The sequence below is a fragment of the Andrographis paniculata genome, unplaced genomic scaffold (genome assembly GCF_009805555.1).
Source record: "Andrographis paniculata isolate CXL003 unplaced genomic scaffold, ASM980555v1 Contig73END, whole genome shotgun sequence".
Classification (NCBI taxonomy): Eukaryota; Viridiplantae; Streptophyta; class Magnoliopsida; order Lamiales; family Acanthaceae; genus Andrographis; species Andrographis paniculata.
Genome location: NW_026137610.1, coordinates 543819 through 562851, shown reverse-complemented (window position 1 = coordinate 562851; position 19033 = coordinate 543819). Strand labels below are relative to the sequence as shown.

The 19033-nt window shown below is 35.8% G+C and overlaps 4 protein-coding genes across 7 annotated transcripts; 2 read left to right on the top strand and 2 right to left on the bottom strand.

Moving 5' to 3' along the window:
- Nucleotides 1–1060: 1060 nt before the first annotated feature.
- LOC127265400 (protein tesmin/TSO1-like CXC 5) lies at nt 1061–5302 on the bottom strand. Its single transcript, XM_051295178.1, has 8 exons — nt 4566–5302; nt 3645–3752; nt 3310–3484; nt 2541–2834; nt 2344–2426; nt 2144–2238; nt 1506–1883; nt 1061–1374 (listed from the first exon to the last, which is right to left on the bottom strand). Exons 1-8 carry the CDS (start codon nt 4934–4936, stop codon nt 1346–1348), a joined length of 1533 nt encoding a protein of 510 aa, XP_051151135.1. The 5' UTR covers nt 4937–5302; the 3' UTR covers nt 1061–1345.
- Nucleotides 5303–6265: 963 nt separating this feature from the next.
- Nucleotides 6266–10181, top strand: LOC127265707 (probable beta-1,4-xylosyltransferase IRX9H). Of its 3 annotated transcripts, none has more exons than XM_051295656.1 (5): nt 6266–6648; nt 7458–7650; nt 7892–9231; nt 9449–9698; nt 9847–10181. In XM_051295656.1, exons 3-5 carry the CDS (start codon nt 8330–8332, stop codon nt 10006–10008), a joined length of 1314 nt encoding a protein of 437 aa, XP_051151613.1. In that variant the 5' UTR covers nt 6266–6648; nt 7458–7650; nt 7892–8329; the 3' UTR covers nt 10009–10181. The 3 variants fall into 3 exon arrangements, with proteins under 3 accessions (XP_051151613.1, XP_051151611.1, XP_051151612.1); XM_051295654.1 differs by lacking the exon at nt 6266–6648 and adding an exon at nt 7193–7340 and having other exon boundaries at nt 7443–7650; XM_051295655.1 differs by lacking the exon at nt 6266–6648 and adding an exon at nt 7204–7340.
- A 1016-nt stretch (nt 10182–11197) lies between these two features.
- Nucleotides 11198–14598, top strand: LOC127265681 (tocopherol cyclase, chloroplastic). The gene is made up of 10 exons (XM_051295616.1): nt 11198–11524; nt 11819–12063; nt 12223–12302; nt 12545–12621; nt 12699–12868; nt 13114–13211; nt 13334–13441; nt 13629–13745; nt 13858–14007; nt 14102–14598. Exons 1-10 carry the CDS (start codon nt 11274–11276, stop codon nt 14276–14278), a joined length of 1473 nt encoding a protein of 490 aa, XP_051151573.1. The 5' UTR covers nt 11198–11273; the 3' UTR covers nt 14279–14598.
- Nucleotides 14438–16575, bottom strand: LOC127265679 (protein NRT1/ PTR FAMILY 1.1-like). Of its 2 annotated transcripts, none has more exons than XM_051295615.1 (4): nt 16360–16575; nt 16007–16224; nt 15355–15905; nt 14438–15281 (listed from the first exon to the last, which is right to left on the bottom strand). In XM_051295615.1, exons 2-4 carry the CDS (start codon nt 16202–16204, stop codon nt 14438–14440), a joined length of 1593 nt encoding a protein of 530 aa, XP_051151572.1. In that variant the 5' UTR covers nt 16205–16224; nt 16360–16575. The 2 variants fall into 2 exon arrangements, with proteins under 2 accessions (XP_051151572.1, XP_051151571.1); XM_051295614.1 differs by having other exon boundaries at nt 16370–16574.
- Nucleotides 16576–19033: the final 2458 nt, after the last annotated feature.

The window sequence follows — 19033 nt, the reverse complement described above, 5'->3', positions numbered from 1 at the left end:
TTATTCTATATTCATATTGCATATATTTTTTAATTGCTATATAATTTTTAAATATTTAAATATATTTTTTTATTTTTTAATTATATATATTAAATTTACTTTAAAATTATAAATATTATTAATTAAATAAAAAAATAATATAATAATATCATAAATAATTATTATTAATTAATTAAACATCTTTACCTTAAATATCATATCCCTAAATATCATATCCCTAATCAAAGAGTGTAAGTCCCCGTGTGGTGCAATTAATAAAAATTATAATATTAATAATATAATTTAAAATAAAAAAATTAACCCACTATGGAATTAATAACAATTAAAATATTTATAAAATTCAATAAAAAATAAAATAAATTAATCACTTTTTAATTTATGAATTATAATCTAATAAACAAATAAAGTAATTAAATATAAAAAATTTATGAAAAACTTATATAATAAAAATAGATAATTATAATATTATTTAGAGAAAATAATGGAATAGTAAACTGTAATTTTGAAAAATGGTATAAAAATAAAAAGAAAAAAATTTAAAATTCTGAAATTGCAGGATTTCAAAATTTAAAAAAAAAAGGGTGTGGGGTCCACACCCTTTACTATAATTATATATATAGGATTTGATATAATATTTATATATAAAAACAAAGAAAAACCAAGAGCTAAATATTAAATAAGATATAAAAGAATTTACTATTAATCAATAATAATACTAAAATATCTAAAAATGCTTATGCAATAATACAACGTCATAAATCATATTAATTGTTATACTGCCAGAATCTTTCTTGCACAAAACCCTGATATCTTGATTCTTAATTAATCTGGCCTACATGGCTACATCCAGAATGATTTGAATTAACATATGCTACCTCTATTTCTATTTATTTGCTAATTTTGGTTTCAAAGATGATTCTTTAAACATTATAATTTTAATAAATTTTTTTACAGTAACTTTTAATTCTTACTTTTGTTTGTAATGATTTTATATATTATATTTATAAAAGTTAAAAGAAAGCCCCATATAAAGAAATAAAATTACAAACACTCCAAGGCATCTTGAAATAAAAATAATAGCAAACAAATCATCGGATGAAGTGTATATATATATTTGCGGAAGGGCAAACCTTGAAGAACATGGATGGAATCATGGTTGTGATCATTCTTACATATAAGTCTGCCCATTACTGAAGATCAATTCTTAAAGCAAAAGAATATATATTATCTTACCAGACCTCCCAAAAAAGTGTAACTGCATCAAGACAACACACTTCTACATATCTGAACTAAAAGCATGGATTGAACAGAATGCTTAGGTTACTGACCTCGGCGGCGGCGTGTACTAGTTAGTTTTATGCTCTAGTTTTGCTCCTGCAAAATGTCACAGCATGTGGCGTGTATCAGTCGAAACTCTTTGGCAATTGAATGCTAATACACTCAGGGCAGAGAGATCAAGAAGTTCGTATTATTTACTAATAATAAAAAAGATAGAGTATCATCACCTTCAATGGAGGCACTGGTGATGAGTCTGTTGAGAAAGTCGCGAAACCTGGTTAACACGAGCCTTTCTTGTTCGGCGTATAACTTGTTGATGGTATGGGTAGGTGCTGAACTTGTGTTTGTACTTGTGTTGGATTCCATGGCTGTTGATGGGGAATTGTCGGCAGCAAATGGAATGTCTCGTTCATCACACATTAATGAGAGTGTTCCTGGAGACAACGGTCTTCCACTTTGGACATCATCGCCGTGTGAAATTCTGTCTGGACACACTCGGCTTTCATCCAATGCAGTTTTCTCGCTTCGACAATTTTGATGGCAGGATGAAGAACATGAAATTTCAGTTTTATCTTCATCCATTACATCAATCTTCTTGTTTTCTTCTGAAAAGGTAAATCCAAGTGTTAGGGAATAGGGAAAGTGAAGCTAAATGAATGAAGAAGGCATTGAAAGAAGTGATTGTAAAATTCAACATTTGATTAAATAGCTTAAAAGAAATCATTCGAAATCAATTTCCTACTATTAGAAGCTAAAGAACTAAAGAACAAGAATAAACAACATTGCAATCACCGGTCATTTACCACGTTAAAAAATGATCAATTGTAAAGCATAAATATAAATATCTCAAGGCCATGAAACTTGCCTGAAAGACTCATAGCTGCTTTTGCTGAAACTTCAACTAATAATGTACACATGTCCTTCACATGTTGTGGTTGGAGGAGGCCGGATAAAGGAGACCTTCGATTATAGGAAAAAGGATGAAATAAAGGGTGGGAGTCGGTGTGTGCAAAACTATTGACATCCAAACACAAATATATTAAAAACAAAATGAGAGTAGTTTACCTGTAAGATAATTTGGGTGGCTCTAATGGTTTAGATGTGAGAACAGATAATGGAGAAAACGTGGGTGATGTCCAGCAAGTTCCCTGATGTCAAAAGAGGGATATTAGGCTATAAGGAAAAGGGTTATGACGACATGACTTAATAAGTATAGTCATCTAATTCTTGGATGGAATTTGATTTAAGCATTCAATATGTACCTGATGAAACTGTGGTAGGTGGGCAGTTCCTGAATTGATTTGTTTGCTATTACGAGCTTTCTTTCTTGGAGTGCCAATGGCTCCATTAATGGCAGCATTGGTTGCCTGTTGGATTATGTCCGCTGAATCTACTGGATATTGATAAAGATGGATTTTTCTCTCTTCACTCCCTTCAAAGTTTTTGCATTCCACGCATTTACATTTGTTAGAGCATAGAATATTGTTCTGGAAGCATTCACAGTACTTCTTGAGGCACCCCGATTTTTTACAATTGCATCCTCTGTTGTGCTCTACCTGAGAATTCCATAAACTAGTTAACATCAGACGCGAAGTAAACCAACATAAATTTAATTAAGGATAGTGTAATAAGCTGCGATTAAACATATGCATCCCTTTACAAGGATGTGTGCACCAGGACAACTTCAATTCCAGTTTTAACTCTTCTTATATATTCTCTCAGTAAAATGAGAATGTGCATACAAGAATATGATGCCCAGTGATCATTGAGTGCATGAATTCAAAATCAATTCAAATTTCCAAAATATGAAAATAGACTAATTTTTCATGGGGAGACAGATACTTGATCTCAAGGCTTCTTATCCCTTATTCCCATAAGTATGAAGACAGGAAAACTATACCAAACATTGCCATATACATACATAACAAGATATTGAAGTCACTGTAGTAAGGCTGCAGGCAAGGAAAACTGAATACTTAGACATTAATTTATAAGCTACCGAATGAAACATCAGAAAGCCCCGAGACATACCCCATCTTTGACTCCCCGTGGACTGCCAGCTATCTTTGGTCTGAAAGCATTGGGATTTCTCTCTAAAATTGCACCTATGGATTCCTTTCTATCATCTTCATACATCATTTTATTGTGGCAATTGAGGCAGTTACATCCATCACAGTAAACCCCAGAGGCAAAGCACTCACAGTATCTGTTGGTCATGAAGGAGGACATCTCAGAGGCCAAAAGGCAGTTCAACACAAACAATAAGATCTGTTTACCTCTAGAATCACTTATTGATAAGTCTGATGAAAAAATTTACTATACCAACTAACTTACTAAGTTTAATGAATCGAAAAAGATGCACTTACAACTTTAAGCATCTAGAGTTCCTACAGTTGCATTGCTTCTGTTTCTTGGGAGTGGCATCACCCTGTTCAGAAGTAGTCCTTTCACGTGATATTGGGGAATCGGACTTCCTGAAACATTAAAGCGAAAATGAGAGAAAAGATAAAAACCTAATCAAGCTAGTGAGTGCTCAGTTGCTGTAAATACTTGGAACGAAAGCAACAGGATAACTGTTCTGTAAATAAAGAATTGAATATGAATTATTTTCTGTAAACTAATGTGTTCACAGATATTGTTCTAAATGTTGGACAGAATTGAATTTGCTTTCATTTTCAAATGTTGGAACATATATCTGTGAACATATGTGCAATCAAGAGTTATCTATCATAGTTGAACAGAAATCAACATTTCAAAATGAGAGAAAATGTACACAGATATCCGCAAATAGAACAGATCTAACGTAAATTGAAGATATTTGGAGAAAGCAACAGATAAATGTTGAAGCGTTTACTCATTAACATTCAAAATCTCCAAATTGTTGACGTTGAGAAAGCAACATTTTAAAATGAGTTAACAGTCATATAGAACAGAACAGATATTTGCTCCAAATGTTTTGGAAAGAAAGCAACAGAACAATATCTGTGACACATTAGCATTCAAAATCTCCAAAATGTACTATCATAGAAATCAAGAAACATGAATTCAAGCTGTGAATATGAAATTAAACCATTTGAATATTTCTGTGCAATCCGCGGATCCTTGCTTACCTGCATATGTTTAAACACCTTCTATCTGATAATGTATTAAGAAACGGTTGACAAAGCAAAAGACCACACAAATTTTTTACCATATAGAAACGGAATTCACAGGCATATAAAGTTAAGAAGAAAATTTTCACAAATCTATCCAAAATTTGAAAATGGGAATGATATAATAGCACTCACAGCAATGGATAATTGGATGCAGCTTTGGGCACGGGAACAGGCTTCACCGCGTTCGCCGGCCCTGGCGCAACCATGCCAGGAAGTTCTCGTTGTGGAGATCTCGGAGGCATTACCATTTTGCGAGGTGGAAGCTTCGTATGGGCAGCCAATCGCGGAGGCGACGGAGATTTAGCACTCGCATGCAGTCTCTGCGATTGCGCTAAAGCCAATAGCTTGGACTCTAATTGAGCCTGTGGATGGTCTGGTAATATCAAATTTCCCGTACGGCTAGCATTTGAATTCGCCGTAGCCTTCAGATTAATTGTGAAATCCAGCTGTCTCACCACCGGCGCCGGCGACGCTGCTCCCGCCGCTGTTTTATTCTGCTCCATAACTCAGAATGCTATTCCCTCTAAAACAACTGTGAGCTTCGAATTTCATGCAACAGAACCGACGGTATCCAAACTTCTCCTCCAAAACTTAAATTTGATGACGAAATCTGACAAGATTCCACTTTCACGCTCCGCTTCAGAAAATCAAGAAGCAAAAAAACAAATCTTTCTCCACCAGCGCAATAAACAATTTTCTAAACTCGCTTCCCAAACTCGGCTATCCGAAAAGGATCTTGATTCGATATCAACAGAATCAATCTTCTTTCGACGACAAGCAATCAATGCGAATAAGGTTTGCAAATTTGGGGATTTTAGAGAGAGAGAGTGGGAGAGAGAAGCGGAGGCTTGATGAGAAGAGGATTTGAGTTTTCCGTTTGATATGTGATTCGCTTCAAAACTTTTGAAAATTTGGATTATCAAAATTGACGGCCCAGATAAAGGGTAGGGTTTTCTCGACGGATGAGATTGAAAAGATTGATCTAACGGTCACAGTGTCCTAAAGGACATAATTATCTTTTGGGATCGTTAGATTAAATGAGGGATGTCTCTCCAGTGTCTTCCCGTGCAATTCCATGCGATTCTCAGTTTCAATTTTAAAGCCATCTTAATTTGGTCATAATATTATAACCATAATTATGTGGTCAACGGAAAAGACTTATAATTAAATTAGATAATAATTCACTGCCTATTTTTATTCCTAGATTTTTATTATTAATTCATGAAAATAATTAAAACAGGTTGAATATTATACAAAATACAAACAAAAATACTTTTAAACCTTGTCATTATTCAATTTTTTAAAAAAATATCACAATTGAATATATACATATTCTTTTCACAAAAATTACATTAATTATTATATATTTTTAAATTTTTAAAACTCCCATTTTTACTTTTTAAATTTTTTGCCCATACAAAGCTTACATTTGATTAAAATTATTGATTAGATTTTAAAAAATTACATGTGAAAGATTATAAAATTTTGTTGACTGGAAGAATCCAGAATTTGATGAAAAGCGCGATTAAAATTTGCGGTGCGGAGAGAACTGCAGGAACGGGAACCGGAGGGAAAGTGACCTAAACAAAGTGAGTTAAAGACGCCAAAACATGAGTGGGTCCAGGGGAGGTGCAATTACCAAAATGACCCCAGATTTGGCGCTAAAGGGAGAAGAGTGCATTCCGCAGCAACTGCGTTCTGCACGTGGCCCGCAATTATTGGTCTGCTTGAAAAATCGCGAGGGTGACAACGCCGCTTTTTGTCTTCTAAAGGAAGAGCTTTTCAAATTTGAAATTAAAACCAGCTTCAAATTTCAATGGCGTAGAGCGGAGGTTACGGTTAGCCGGCGCCGAGGAGTATCGGGGGTGAGCAATCGTGGTGCAGTCGTGCTTATACTAGCTGAGGTTCGGATGTAAGTTTCATCGGATTCGGATGTAAAATTGAGTTGTTGAGCTCAACTGCTCAAGTTTCAATAGTCATTGCGCGCATATGAGGATTTTGGTTCAGCGGTTAAGCTCCGCAATACCTGATTTTAGACGAAAAAAGTTTGAGCTATATAAAGCTCACAGGAACCAGCATCAGTTCTATGGATAATACAAGCCTACGAGTTTCTGCAGTAAGGTATTCCGTTAATGGTAATTTGGCCGATTCTCAGAAGAAGATACAGGCGCAACCATCACCATTTACCAACGCTGATCGTAAATGCCAATCTACGGTTCCCACTGATCTTAAACTCTGAAGTACCTGGCATTTTCAAGTTGTTCAATTATCTAGTTTTAGCTCACACAGTCATACTGCATCATTTATTTATATAATATGCCAAAGCTACTTTTATTACTGCTTTAAATGTTCATTGGATACAACGAACTGTTGAAAAAGCATACACACGAATTAATGAGTGGATATCTTGGCACATGTATGATCACCAAATACAATACAATAATCGACAAAATTTCTTCTGGAAGAAAATTCTTCATGTTGCACGTGATCTATTAATTAGCTTGTCTATCTATTTAATGCAAATTCTTGGTATTGTTATATGATTATGATCACATAGTTGCTTGTTAAAATTGCACGAGCATGTTATTTATTATCCGTGCTTGTAATACCTAACAATTTGAAGGTGTACGTGCTTTCAAAATGTTTGTGAAAATGACTCTCACCTTGTTGCTATTCTTAAAAAAAAAAAAAAAGTACTTGGAAGCCAATAAGAAACAGCTGTCTGTCTCACACATTAAAATAATAAGATTGATGCACATATATATAGATCTCTTTAAATTATGTTCTTGAATTTTACACTACGGAGGTATAAATCTGGAAAAAGAGAAACTGAGACCATCACTTGTGGCTTAATCCATAGCCAAGGAGTTATAAATTATTAGCTTTTATGGGACCAATGTTTTCTGGGTGGGTTGCAGATATTCGATCCCCACTTTCTCATGTGACTGCTATTTTGCAGAAACCACACACCCCTCAAAAATTTCGGCCTTTCCATTAACTTTCCTGCAGTTCTTTTGTGGACAGGTTCATTGCAGTGTATCCAAGATTCGAAGCCCTACACAGATTTAAGGATACGCTTCCTCGTCCTTTGACTGTAATTATCTACTCAGCTCTACAATTAAGAAGCTGTGTACGAGTCCTCGTTTCTTGTTTTTCTCCATGATTTCAGATTGGTTCAGGAGAGAGAACACCCAGTTCCCGAGGGACTAAAATCAAGGTATTTGGTTGCATTCACATGCTTAATAGAACTTGTATGAGCTTCAAATCTGGTTTTTTGTACGGTGTAGAAAGGAATATTTGTTTCTTTTCAGATTTGAGAACGTTCGGATGAACTGCGAAGTATTTTTGAGAGAAGATATTTTGCATCTCAATCTGTTGATTTCTACATATGCTAGTGTGGATAAATAAAGAAAATTTGCATTTTTAAAAAATTTGTTTAATTGAGTTGCCTTTCGCAGGATGCATCGGATGATAAAAATACAGAGGGGTACTTTGGATATATTGAGCTTTTTTCCCTTATTTACCTCATCCGCGGATCTTAGTGGAGAGGAAGAATCATGTCTGTCTTAAAAAACTTGCATAAAGGGGGAAGAACATATTCCAGTTCTGAGAAGTAGCAATTTCCAGCAGATTAAAATCCATAAAGGGCGAAGAACAAACTGGCATATCGTTTTTGCAACAGCTGTCAAACTGCTCTATGGATATGCTGGGAAGATACATAATCACATGATTTGAGGGGGTTTTGTCATGTTGATACTTTGGTTGGAAGATCTTTATTGGCCATCATGACTTGGATGATTAGTTGTATATTGGTGCATCATTTTCTTACTATGGTATGAATCTGGGCTAAACGGCACATCTTGGGCAAAATTGGATATCCTGGTTGAGTCTCTGTGATGGCATCTATTCGAAGAACATTGTCTCCTGTTCCTCGATCAGGAGGTTTATCGAATGGTGAAGCATGTCAGGTTGCATCTCCTTTATCCAAGTCATCTTCAAACAGTCAGAACTACCCATCCCATGGTTGCATCTTGCCTTCTTCATTGGGTGCCTTGGACTATGCATTATACAAAGCCCAGAGTTTTATCCTTGGTCTATTCTCACATCGATCTTCTCGATCCTTTGATAGACCAAAGTTAAAGGGGCAAATTTGGCGGAGGGCATTTCTGCATTTCATAATGTGCTTTATTATTGGTGTTCTAGTTGGACTTACCCCATTCATTCCCATGAATCTGGCCACTAATCTAATACCTAAACACCAAACCTTTAGCTTTGAGTGGCTTCAAAATGCAAATGACGAGCGGCTCAGCGAGCAGGAAAATGAGATGTCGGTAATAAGTAGATTATCTTTGAATGAATCTTCTGTGTTGGTTTCAGGCTCATGGAGCGTTGACCTAAAGGATGCAATTGCTAATGATTCTGAGGCTATGGCATCTGATCTGGTGTACAATAAGCTTCTAATCATTGTGACCCCGACCCATGCTCAGCCACTTCAGGCCTATTATCTGCATCGCTTGGCTTACACATTAAAGCTCGTACCCCATCCTCTGTTGTGGATAGTGGTGGAGATGAATTCTCAATCTGCAGAAACGGCTGAAATATTGAGGAATACTGGTGTTGTGTACAGACATTTGGTTTGCAGTATTAAGAACTCTACGGAGGTAACAGACAAGAACGTGCTCCTGAGGAATGTTGCCCTCTCTCACATTGAGACACACCAGCTTGATGGCATTGTTTACTTTGCAGATGATGATAAGATATACACTACTGATCTTTTTGATCACATGAGAAATATCAGGTACTTTCTTGATTCTTCATTGAATAGGTACTGCTATTTTTCAATACTGAATCGAATCGAATCGAATCTATTTTATTCGAGAGACTCACTCTAGCAGCAAGTTTTAGCTCTAGAGGACATGATACATTTCTAGAAGTCACTCAAATACACCATAAAAGTACTTTCCTGATATATGCAGTGATCTGATCACTCTAAACAAACATTTTTCTGAATGCAGTCGGATTGGGACATGGACAGTGGCCAAGCTTCTGGGGAGCGAAGGCAAGCTTTTATTCGAGGGTCCAATCTGCAACGGCTCTCAAGTGGTCGGGTGGCATGTGCCAGACATTTCAAAAAGGTTCCGCAGATTCCATGCTGAGATGTCTGGTTTTGCGTTTAATAGCACCATTATTTGGGATCCAAAGCGATGGCACCGGCCAACAATCGAACCTATTAGGCAGGTTCACACTGTCAAACAAGATCTGCAGGTTAGTCTCTTGAACTACATTACATTCTACATTAACCAATTCCATCAGCCACATTATGATTATTATTATTATAAATCAATCTGCACAAAATAAAGCTCGAAAGAAAGAACAAGTGCATCTTAGAGTGACCTGGTTTCCATGGCCGCAGGCGAGCATGTTCGTGCAGCTCCTCGTGGAGGACGAAAGCCAGATGGAATGCTTCTCAGCAATGTCTCCGGGAATAATGGTTTGGCACCACACAACAGATGAACATCACTGGTTTACCAGTGATAGGTTCGCCACTGTAGTTCCACTCAGTGAAATTAGATAGATGATTCTCCACAATCAGCTCTCTATGTGTTATTAGAAAACAAAGGCAGACAAGGCACACTCGTCCTTGTTCTGTGACTTGCTTCAGTTGAATGCTTTTGCTCTACAGTGTTGGTGGACATCCATGTAAATCATCTATTCTCTTCCTTTTATTTCTACTTCTTTTTTTATTTATTTTTAATTCCCTCGATCTATGCCCTATTCTTTTGCATATATCCCCCTCAAGTGTTCATTGCTATGATCCTCGTTATTATTATAGTTGTTGCATCGTACAAGATATTGATATAGGGTATGCTTGCTTTCAATTAATATTATTTTTAATATAAGCATCAATTAAAATATAGTACTATTCTATAAGATTGAAAATTATAAAATATCCTTAAATGTAATTATATTTAACGGGATTAGGATCAAAACTTGAGGTAGTTGGATAAATAGAAATAACAGTTAAAAGTAAACGGCCAATTGGTAGATATTAGAAGTTCTTTAGGTGGACAATCCAAAATTTATTTTAGATGGGATGGAGGTATTGCCTTTATTTATATATATATAAAATAATAAAATAAATATTTAAATAATAAATTCTTAATAATTAAAAAAAAGGTCATTAGTATTACTTTTAAAATAAATATTTAAATAATAAATTCTTAATAATTAAAAAAAAGGTCATTAGTATTACTCTCTCAATCCCATGTATTATGACCCATTACTATATATACTAAGGTGTGATTAGAAGTGTATTAGTAAAAATAATTATTTTATAATAAAAATAATTGTGAATTAAGATTAAAATAATTATATAGTTTAATTAAAAATAAAAAAATTAGAAAATTTAAAATTTAAAATAAATTAAAATATATAATTATATTTAAGAAAAGAATGGACATGTGAGACGGAAAAAAAATAAAAAAATAAGAAGAAATTATGTGGCACGAAAGTAAAAAACACAATCATATAGATGCTGATTAATTTTTAATATGCAAAAAATTCAACACCGATTCGAGTTTCCTTGTCAGCTTTGATGAATTTATTTCACGCCACGTATGCCTAGCGATTACCACGTGACCTGAGGCAAAGTAGAAGTAAGAAGCTCCAGGGACTCGAACGCCAAATAGATCCACACCATCAGTAGTGTGGGGTTGGCTTCAGGATCCCAGGACTTGGTAAAGAAATTTCGGAACTTCCGTTGCGTATTGGAGGCACCTGTTTCTCGCTCGTAAAATCTGAAAGCACCGCTAGTTGTCGCTCAACTCTGGGCTTTCATCAATGGAGAATGTATGCACAATCATGAAGAACGCCTTCATCCAATTGCCCTCTGCTCCTCTTAACACTGCCGGTAGGGTTCCATATCTACCGTCGGAGCTGCGGTTCAGGAAGAACTCCCCAGGGAAATCCGAACTGAAAGCCACCTCTTTTGATTACTCCATTGGTGATGATTCCAAACGCGAGGCTGTTAGCGTTGAACCTGTTTATGAGCCTACGCGTCCCAATCGTCCTCTTCGAACTCCTCACAGCGGGTAACTGTTTTATCGCTCAATTTGCTTGATTAAGGCGATGTTGTAGATGGCGGTAAGCAATTTGAGCAATTTTCTGTAGCTGCACATTCTCCTGTAATTTTGGCCTATTTTATTCTCATTTAGGCTGTGCGTATGGCGGTGCTGTAGATTCTGTTTGCTTTATCAAATTCGCTATCATTATTCCTCAAGTTGGGGCTGATATATTAATGTCTGCCTAATTATACAATCCGTCTGTTTTCGCTACTTCTCTCTATATTATCATGAACTGATTTGCATCATTTCCTCTATTACAAGGTATCATTTTGATGGAACCGCTAGGAAATTCTTCGAGGGCTGGTACTTTAAGGTTTCCATTCCAGAGTGTAGGCAGAGCTTCTGCTTCATGTACTCTGTGGAGAATCCTGCATTCCCCAAGAAATTGAGTAGACTGGAGGAATTACAGTACGGTCCTCGATATACTGGAGTTGGAGCGCAAATTCTTGGAGCTGATGACAAATATATTTGCCAGTACATCGATGAATCTAGAAACTTTTGGGGAGGTATATGTCTCTTCGTGTAATGATTGTGGAACTGTTTCCTGCTTGTGATCTAAAAATATGAGAAAAATGTTCAAATTGTTTGTTTTCCTATGGGGTGTGTTTAGGTTAATTTTTCCGATCATTTATGTTGGTCAATTATTCTTGTTTTGCATTTGGTAGATAGACATGAGCTGATGCTTGGCAGTACTTTTGTGGCGCAAAAGAATATGCAGCCTCCGAAGAAAGAGGTCCATCCTCAGGTCAGTATACTTCCTATGGATTAACTCATAGGCTAAGCTTTTCTCTTAACTGTATACTTGTTACAATCAGGACTGCTTCTGTCCTTCATTTTTCTTGCAACATAAATTTTGTCTAAGAACAATAAACTACTGTTTGGGGACAACAAATTTATGCTAGTTTTACAGTCTTAATGACCTCTTCAACCCTGAGGATGCATTGGAATGCAATAGATTCACTAGTAACTGCATCGAATGTTGTTCAGGAATTCAACAGAAGAGTTTCAGAGGGTTTCCAAGTTACCCCACTTTGGCACCAAGGTTTTATCGTTGATGATGGGAGGTTAACATTCTTACTCATTATTTTAGATTCTCAGTCACTTCAAGTTTATGTTGATTGAATGACCGTTGGCTTGACAGGACTAATTATGCTGAGATTGTAAAGACTGCACGGTGGGCATACAGCACTCGTCCTGTTTATGGATGGGGAAATGTCGGGACCAAGCAAAAGTCGACAGCAGGATGGCTTGCTGCATTTCCTGTCTTTGAACCTCATTGGCAAATATGTATGGCTGCTGGACTTTCCACAGGTGCTTGCTTGGTTTTATTTTCCAAGTATTCCATATTCCAATCTCAAGTGTTAATGTTTTTGTTCATAGCTTCTGATGAGTTGGTTCAGAATCTTGATTAAGAAACTTGTATGTCGGTGGTTTTATTACTCAATTGGAGTTTTGTCATTTTGTAATCAGTGGATGAAAACCTTCCAGGCTATAGGACTGATTGCTTGTATTATCATCCTTTTGAACTTATTTTTCTCTATGATTCCTTGCTGTAGGTTGGATTGAATGGGATGGTAAACGATACGAGTTCAAAAATGCTCCATCATATTCTGAGAAGAACTGGGGCAATGGCTTCCCGAGAAAGTGGTTCTGGGTAAGCAGAAACAATTTTCCTTGTTTGGTCTTCATCTGCAGATATTCATATGTTGAAATATATGTTTAGTTACTACCATTCATTTCATTTCCATCTAATTTATTTTCCGAGTTTCTCTACAGGTGCAATGCAATGTCTTTGAAGGAGCTGATGGAGAAGTTGCTTTGACTGCCGCTGGTGGGTTGAGACAGCTTCCTGGGTTGAGTGAGATCTTCGAAAATGCTGCACTGGTACTTCTCTGAAATACGCCGCACTCATGTTTCAGTGAAATGACCCAATAATACCTACAATCAACACTACTAATATTATACCAGCTTTGCATTATTTGTTTGACCATTATAATTCAACTTTTAATGGATTTACGGCAGATTGTTTTTAGGTGATTATTTATCACGACTCAGTTGTGTTGATGTGCAGATTGGAGTTCACTATGGTGGAGTTTTTTACGAGTTTGTGCCATGGAATGGTGTGGTTACGTGGGAGATTGCTCCATGGGGTCATTGGTGCATCTCTGCAGAGAATGACACATACAAGGTAATTCATACTTTTGGCATGCGCAGATATATATGAGTGAATAACTTTTCTTTTGCTAAAATTGGAGTAGAAGTTTATCTAGTTCATATAACAAGGTATTTCATCTTTGTAGGTGGAATTGGAAGCAACAACACGAGACCCCGGCACGACGTTGCGTGCTCCCACATCAGAGGCTGGCTTCACTCAAGCTTGCAAGGACACTTGCTTCTCGGAACTGAGGCTGCAATTGTGGGAAAAGAATTATAATGGAACTGCTGGAAAGGTAGTAATTTTTTGTTTCTTCAGCTCTGTAGTTTCTCCGACACTGCCATTTATCTCGATGTATCCTCATGTTCTTGTCTGTCTTCTTCAATTAGGTGGTTTTGGATGTTACAAGTAACATGGCAGCCGTTGAAGTCGGAGGAGGTCCGTGGTTCAGCCCATGGAAAGGCAAGACACAAACACCTGAGGTTGCACGTCAAATTGTCGGACTCCCTGTCGATCCCGAAGGAGTCTTTGGTTTGACTCCTTTCTTGAAACCCCCTGGCCTATAAGATAAATGCTTTTAGAATTTTCAAGCACACCCAAGAATAAAGAGATAAAGAATAGATGCGGATAAATATCGAGAAGTAGAAGAAATATTTCAATCATTTCTGATGTATCCCTCTGCTCAAAATTGGTTTTACAAATGCCAGTTTTATCACATGGCTAAGCTAAAGGCCTTCTTTCTCCATTCTTTTTGTTTCTTCTTTTAAGGGGCCATAATGCCTGCTACATATTATGAAGTACATCATGTTAGCCACACTTAGTCCTCCAAGAATCAAGTAATAGTAATCATAGTGACCCTTGTTGATATTGGTTGATATCCAGCTTTCATGCCCCCTTGCTTTTGAGATAGAATCTACACTGTTTAATAGTAAACTAGCTACCAAATTCGCCACGGACATGCCAGTCCCGGTTAGAGTGGAAGCTATGCTAGACATACTTGTGGGGAATTCTGAGAGATAGAACTCATTCTGTGCAATAGCATTTGCAGCCTCGGCGAAGCCGGTCAGGCAATTCTGAGGCACCAACCACATTGCTGACATTGGCACCGTGAGCCCTTGTTCAACAGCAAGGGCTCGACGGATACTCTCCACTAGGGCTGTCACCAATGTAGCTAAGATTGAGAGAAATATCCCTAATCCCATTCTTGTTTTAGGACTGATATAAACAGGTCTCCCCATGATTCTAGAAGCCAGTGGACGAAATGCACGGTCATAAAGCGTAATCCATGCTATTGCAGATATAACTGTGAATGTCCCAAATGAGGCTGCTGGTATGGTGAAACCTGAGGTAATTCTTCTGTCCATTGAAGCTGCTTGGAGCACTAGAAAGGATTGCTGGCAGTTGTTTATAGACATAATCATCCCTGTAGACCATATTGGGATTACTTTTATCAATGCTTTGAGCTCCTCCACTTGTTCCACTGTGCATAGACTCCAAGGGTCCATAGCTTGGCCATCTGAGCTCAATTCTTTCCAGGGTTCGGTAACAATGCATGCCTTGTTTAGAAACCTGAAGAAGATCAGCATTAGTATTGTTGTAGTGCTACTGTGGGAGCAAAATGGGCAATAAGTATCTCTCTTACCTTAACTTAGTGTTAGGTAAAACAAGAGATGAACCACTCTTGTAATGGTAGACAGTAGCTGTGCAGTGGGATGACTCAAGATGTCTCTTCCGGTAAGCAGCTACGGCCACTTGCAAGAAACCGGCAATCAAGTTTGTTCTACTCTTGAGTTTAACATACCAGGGGGATGCTAAGTAGAAGAACAGAACACTAAAAGACATCAACATGGCTGGCACTGCAAAGCCGACTCCCCATCCTATGTTATCTTGAATGTAAACTATGCAAGTTAGAGCAATGAGGACAGAGAAGGTATACGAAGCGTAGTACCAGCTGAAGTAACTCTCCTTAACACCAGGAGTAGCACGGAAATATCCATTCTCCAGCTGATTAACTCCAAAGGCTAAGGATGAAGACCTGATTCCCCCAGCTCCAATTGATATGAGGCCAAGAGATGCGCACAGGAACAACAACTGAGGAACTGTTGCTGAGCTGCAATTTTGACTAGAGAATTTATCACACAGCGGAGGCTGTGCTTGTGGAATAATGGCGGTTAACCACAGAAGAATCATTCCCTTCAAAACACCACAAAATACGCTCAAATTCATTATACCGAGTTAATGTGCACGTGTGTGATCGATCAATCGCAACGCAGCGCACCGAAAAATGAAATTACCGAGAGGCAGACGATGGATCCAATTCCAATGGTGTAAAACCGACCTAGGAAAGAGTCGGCAATGAATGCTGCAATCAGAGGCATGGAAGTTGTGGCGGCAGACCAGATATACAAGGCGGTGGACGCAGTGGTCATTTCCAAATGATACTGTTTCATCATGTACAGGATCATGTTCGGCATCAGGCCGTACGTTGCCATCTTCTCCAATCCTTCGTTCGCTGTATACAAATGAATCAGATTCTTATAATCGAGCTCTCCGAGTAAGTGTGAAAGTGCATTGCAGGAGTTCTCTCAACATTCACAATACACACACATACACAGAGAGCAAATGTTAAAAAACACGCGGCGCTCACGTTTACGTACCGATGATGAAGGGCAAAGTCCTGAGTCCTCCTTTCTTACTCGCAGCAGCAGTCTCCAGGAGAGGCTCTTCCGCCATTTTCATCTATAACTATGATCAGGATGAGGAGATTGCATAGTGCTAAGAGGCAGCCATTTTGTTAAGGAAAGAGAAGGTTCCATCGTGGACCTCGTGGACTTCCTCTTCCATGATTGCTGGAGAGCTCTCGATTCACTCGTGCCATAAACTATGCTTATTATTATTATTATTATTATTTTATTGCTAAGGGCCGAAATGAATGATCGGAGGTGTGTAAGCCCAGATTCTCGTTTAAGGCCCACTCTATATTATGGGCCATCTCTTAGTTTGATTGGGCTTAAATGTGGCTTCATCTGTGACTCTGGGTTAAGAAATAGGAAAATCATAATAATAATGATAAATAAAAGATCTTTGCTATGTTTACATAATGCTTTTAGTTCTGATATTCTTTATCAACATCAGCAATAATATTTTTTAAAAAATATTATATTAATTTATTTTATTTCACAAAATATCAAATCAAATATTTAAATATTTATTATTTTTAGAAAACTCCAAAAACTTTTATATAAATGGAGCCTTAGTTTGTCACATTATAAAATAAAAAAAAATAAATTTATTGAATTGGAAAATGATAAAGAAGCAGCAATCATTGCAGGTATAGTATAGAAATAAGCATATCGAGCATGTGCAAGATGATGGCTAACACGCTGCACCTACGACCTGTCTGCCTACTTTTTATACTCTTCTCACTAATAATAATAATAATTAATATGTCGTCTAGTATAATTTGTCTGTCGGATCTAATTTGTAGGGTATTAGGTACGGCCGGGGCTTTACTCAGTGCCACTTTCGGTAGCGGCTGCGAATTTCACGTTATAAATAATAATAATAATAATAATAATAATAATAATAATAATAATATGAGGGAGGTTTCATCCCACATTGTTTCTTCATCGTGTCTATCAAATTTCATTTCCATGTAATGCTTTTCAGATTGAAAATAAAATGGAATTCAATTATACGTATACATATATTACAATAATAATAATTATTGGCTAAGGAAAATTAATTATTTCATGAATCATCATTTGTTCTCAACCCAACAAAGTCAACCGAACCATAGTTTTCAAATGAAATTGACAACTCACTCATGCATGTTTGTGTTGCAATAAAATATTACCTCTTTTCTGTACATTGAATCCAACATTCATTCTTTTATATATAATTTAAATTGACATGAACTAGAATTCGTCAGTGTGTGTTTTTTTTTTTTTTTTTTTAAGTACTCATAATGTTATCTTTGAATATATATAGATGAATGACATTGTAGCTTTATTGCTTGTGGTGGATAACAAAAGAACGAATGAATGATTTTTCATGATTGTATTTTTGTGACACATTTTTTTTTTTTTTTAAGGTGAAATAATTGTTTAACGTCATGTTTTATATATTTAAAAAGGAAAAGTTAAATATAAAATGTTAAAAAATTAAAATCAACACACAATAATTGAAATAAAAATACACAGCCGTCCATTTTGCTCTTCAAATTATTTCATTTGTATTGTCAAAGTTAGAGCTGCTTTTTATATTGTCTTTACTAATAATATGTAACTGCTTTTGGCTAGCCACATTAATAATAAATAAATTATATATTACACCACAATAATTCCGTATATTAATCATTGAATAAAATTTAATCAAAGGACGACAACATATATATATATATATATATTTGTTATTTTTCAATAGTTGGTGCAATTTTTTTACAATCGGTAAGTACCTTTACTAGTTAAAAGTTGCACCAATAATAATTACAGACCATCCATGGCAATCATTAATTAATTTATTAAATAATTAATTTGGACGTCCTATGTTAATTAAGGCCTTTGTGATAACATATTATACTACTATTATTTATCAAAAGTAACCATTCTACTCATTATTTAACTCACTTTTCTCAGTTGAAATGTAATTTAATATACATATATATTCCTACGAACACAAATAAAATAAAATTTACATATTACTATTATCTTTGTTATTGTATCATGACGATAGCTTCCACACTTGTTATTAGTTATGACATATATATATTATATAATATTTCTGGCATAGTATTGTCAAAATAACATTCAATTATCTATAACTCACTTCATATAAATATTTATAATAATAATAATAATAATAATAATAATAATAATAATAATGAAGAGATTTATATAGAGATTTATAAATATTTTAACAAATTTAAAAATAGCAAAAACTTAAGTATATTGTTAGTGAAATTTGATATATATATATATTTTCAAATTAATATAAATAATACAATTTTTTTTAAATGTATACGTAAACAAACCAAAATTTTGGGAGGTTGTTTTGGAGGTTTGAAATTTTTTTTTAAAAAAATAATAAAATTAAATATTTATTGTGATATTTTAAAGAATAAAATAAAATAAATTTAATGTAACATTTTATAAAAGTAATCTTAAATATACAAGTAGATTAATGTCTTTTAATTGAAAAGAAACAATAGATGCTTTAGTGGGGGGCCCATTCATTTCTAGAGTGCTAGTTGTATTGCATGTGCCTGCTTTATCAATAACGTAACGCTCCTATAAATACATGAATTTGCAATTGCAATTGCT

Coding starts and splice junctions, on each gene's coding strand:
- LOC127265707 (XM_051295656.1), top strand. CDS start 8,330: ATGGCATCTATTCGAAGAACATTGTCTCCTGTTCCTCGATCAGGAGGT. Junction 9,232..9,448: donor GATCACATGAGAAATATCAG/GTACTTTCTTGA, acceptor TTCTGAATGCAG/TCGGATTGGGACATGGACAG. Junction 9,699..9,846: donor CTGTCAAACAAGATCTGCAG/GTTAGTCTCTTG, acceptor CCATGGCCGCAG/GCGAGCATGTTCGTGCAGCT.
- LOC127265400 (XM_051295178.1), bottom strand. CDS start 4,936: ATGGAGCAGAATAAAACAGCGGCGGGAGCAGCGTCGCCGGCGCCGGTG. Junction 2,427..2,540: donor ACCTACCACAGTTTCATCAG/GTACATATTGAA, acceptor TTTTGACATCAG/GGAACTTGCTGGACATCACC. Junction 1,884..2,143: donor AGCAGCTATGAGTCTTTCAG/GCAAGTTTCATG, acceptor TTACCTTTTCAG/AAGAAAACAAGAAGATTGAT.
- LOC127265681 (XM_051295616.1), top strand. CDS start 11,274: ATGGAGAATGTATGCACAATCATGAAGAACGCCTTCATCCAATTGCCC. Junction 13,212..13,333: donor TCCCGAGAAAGTGGTTCTGG/GTAAGCAGAAAC, acceptor GTTTCTCTACAG/GTGCAATGCAATGTCTTTGA. Junction 14,008..14,101: donor ATAATGGAACTGCTGGAAAG/GTAGTAATTTTT, acceptor TTCTTCAATTAG/GTGGTTTTGGATGTTACAAG.
- LOC127265679 (XM_051295614.1), bottom strand. CDS start 16,451: ATGAAAATGGCGGAAGAGCCTCTCCTGGAGACTGCTGCTGCGAGTAAG. Junction 16,225..16,369: donor GACTTTGCCCTTCATCATCG/GTACGTAAACGT, acceptor ATTTGTATACAG/CGAACGAAGGATTGGAGAAG. Junction 15,906..16,006: donor GATCCATCGTCTGCCTCTCG/GTAATTTCATTT, acceptor GGTGTTTTGAAG/GGAATGATTCTTCTGTGGTT.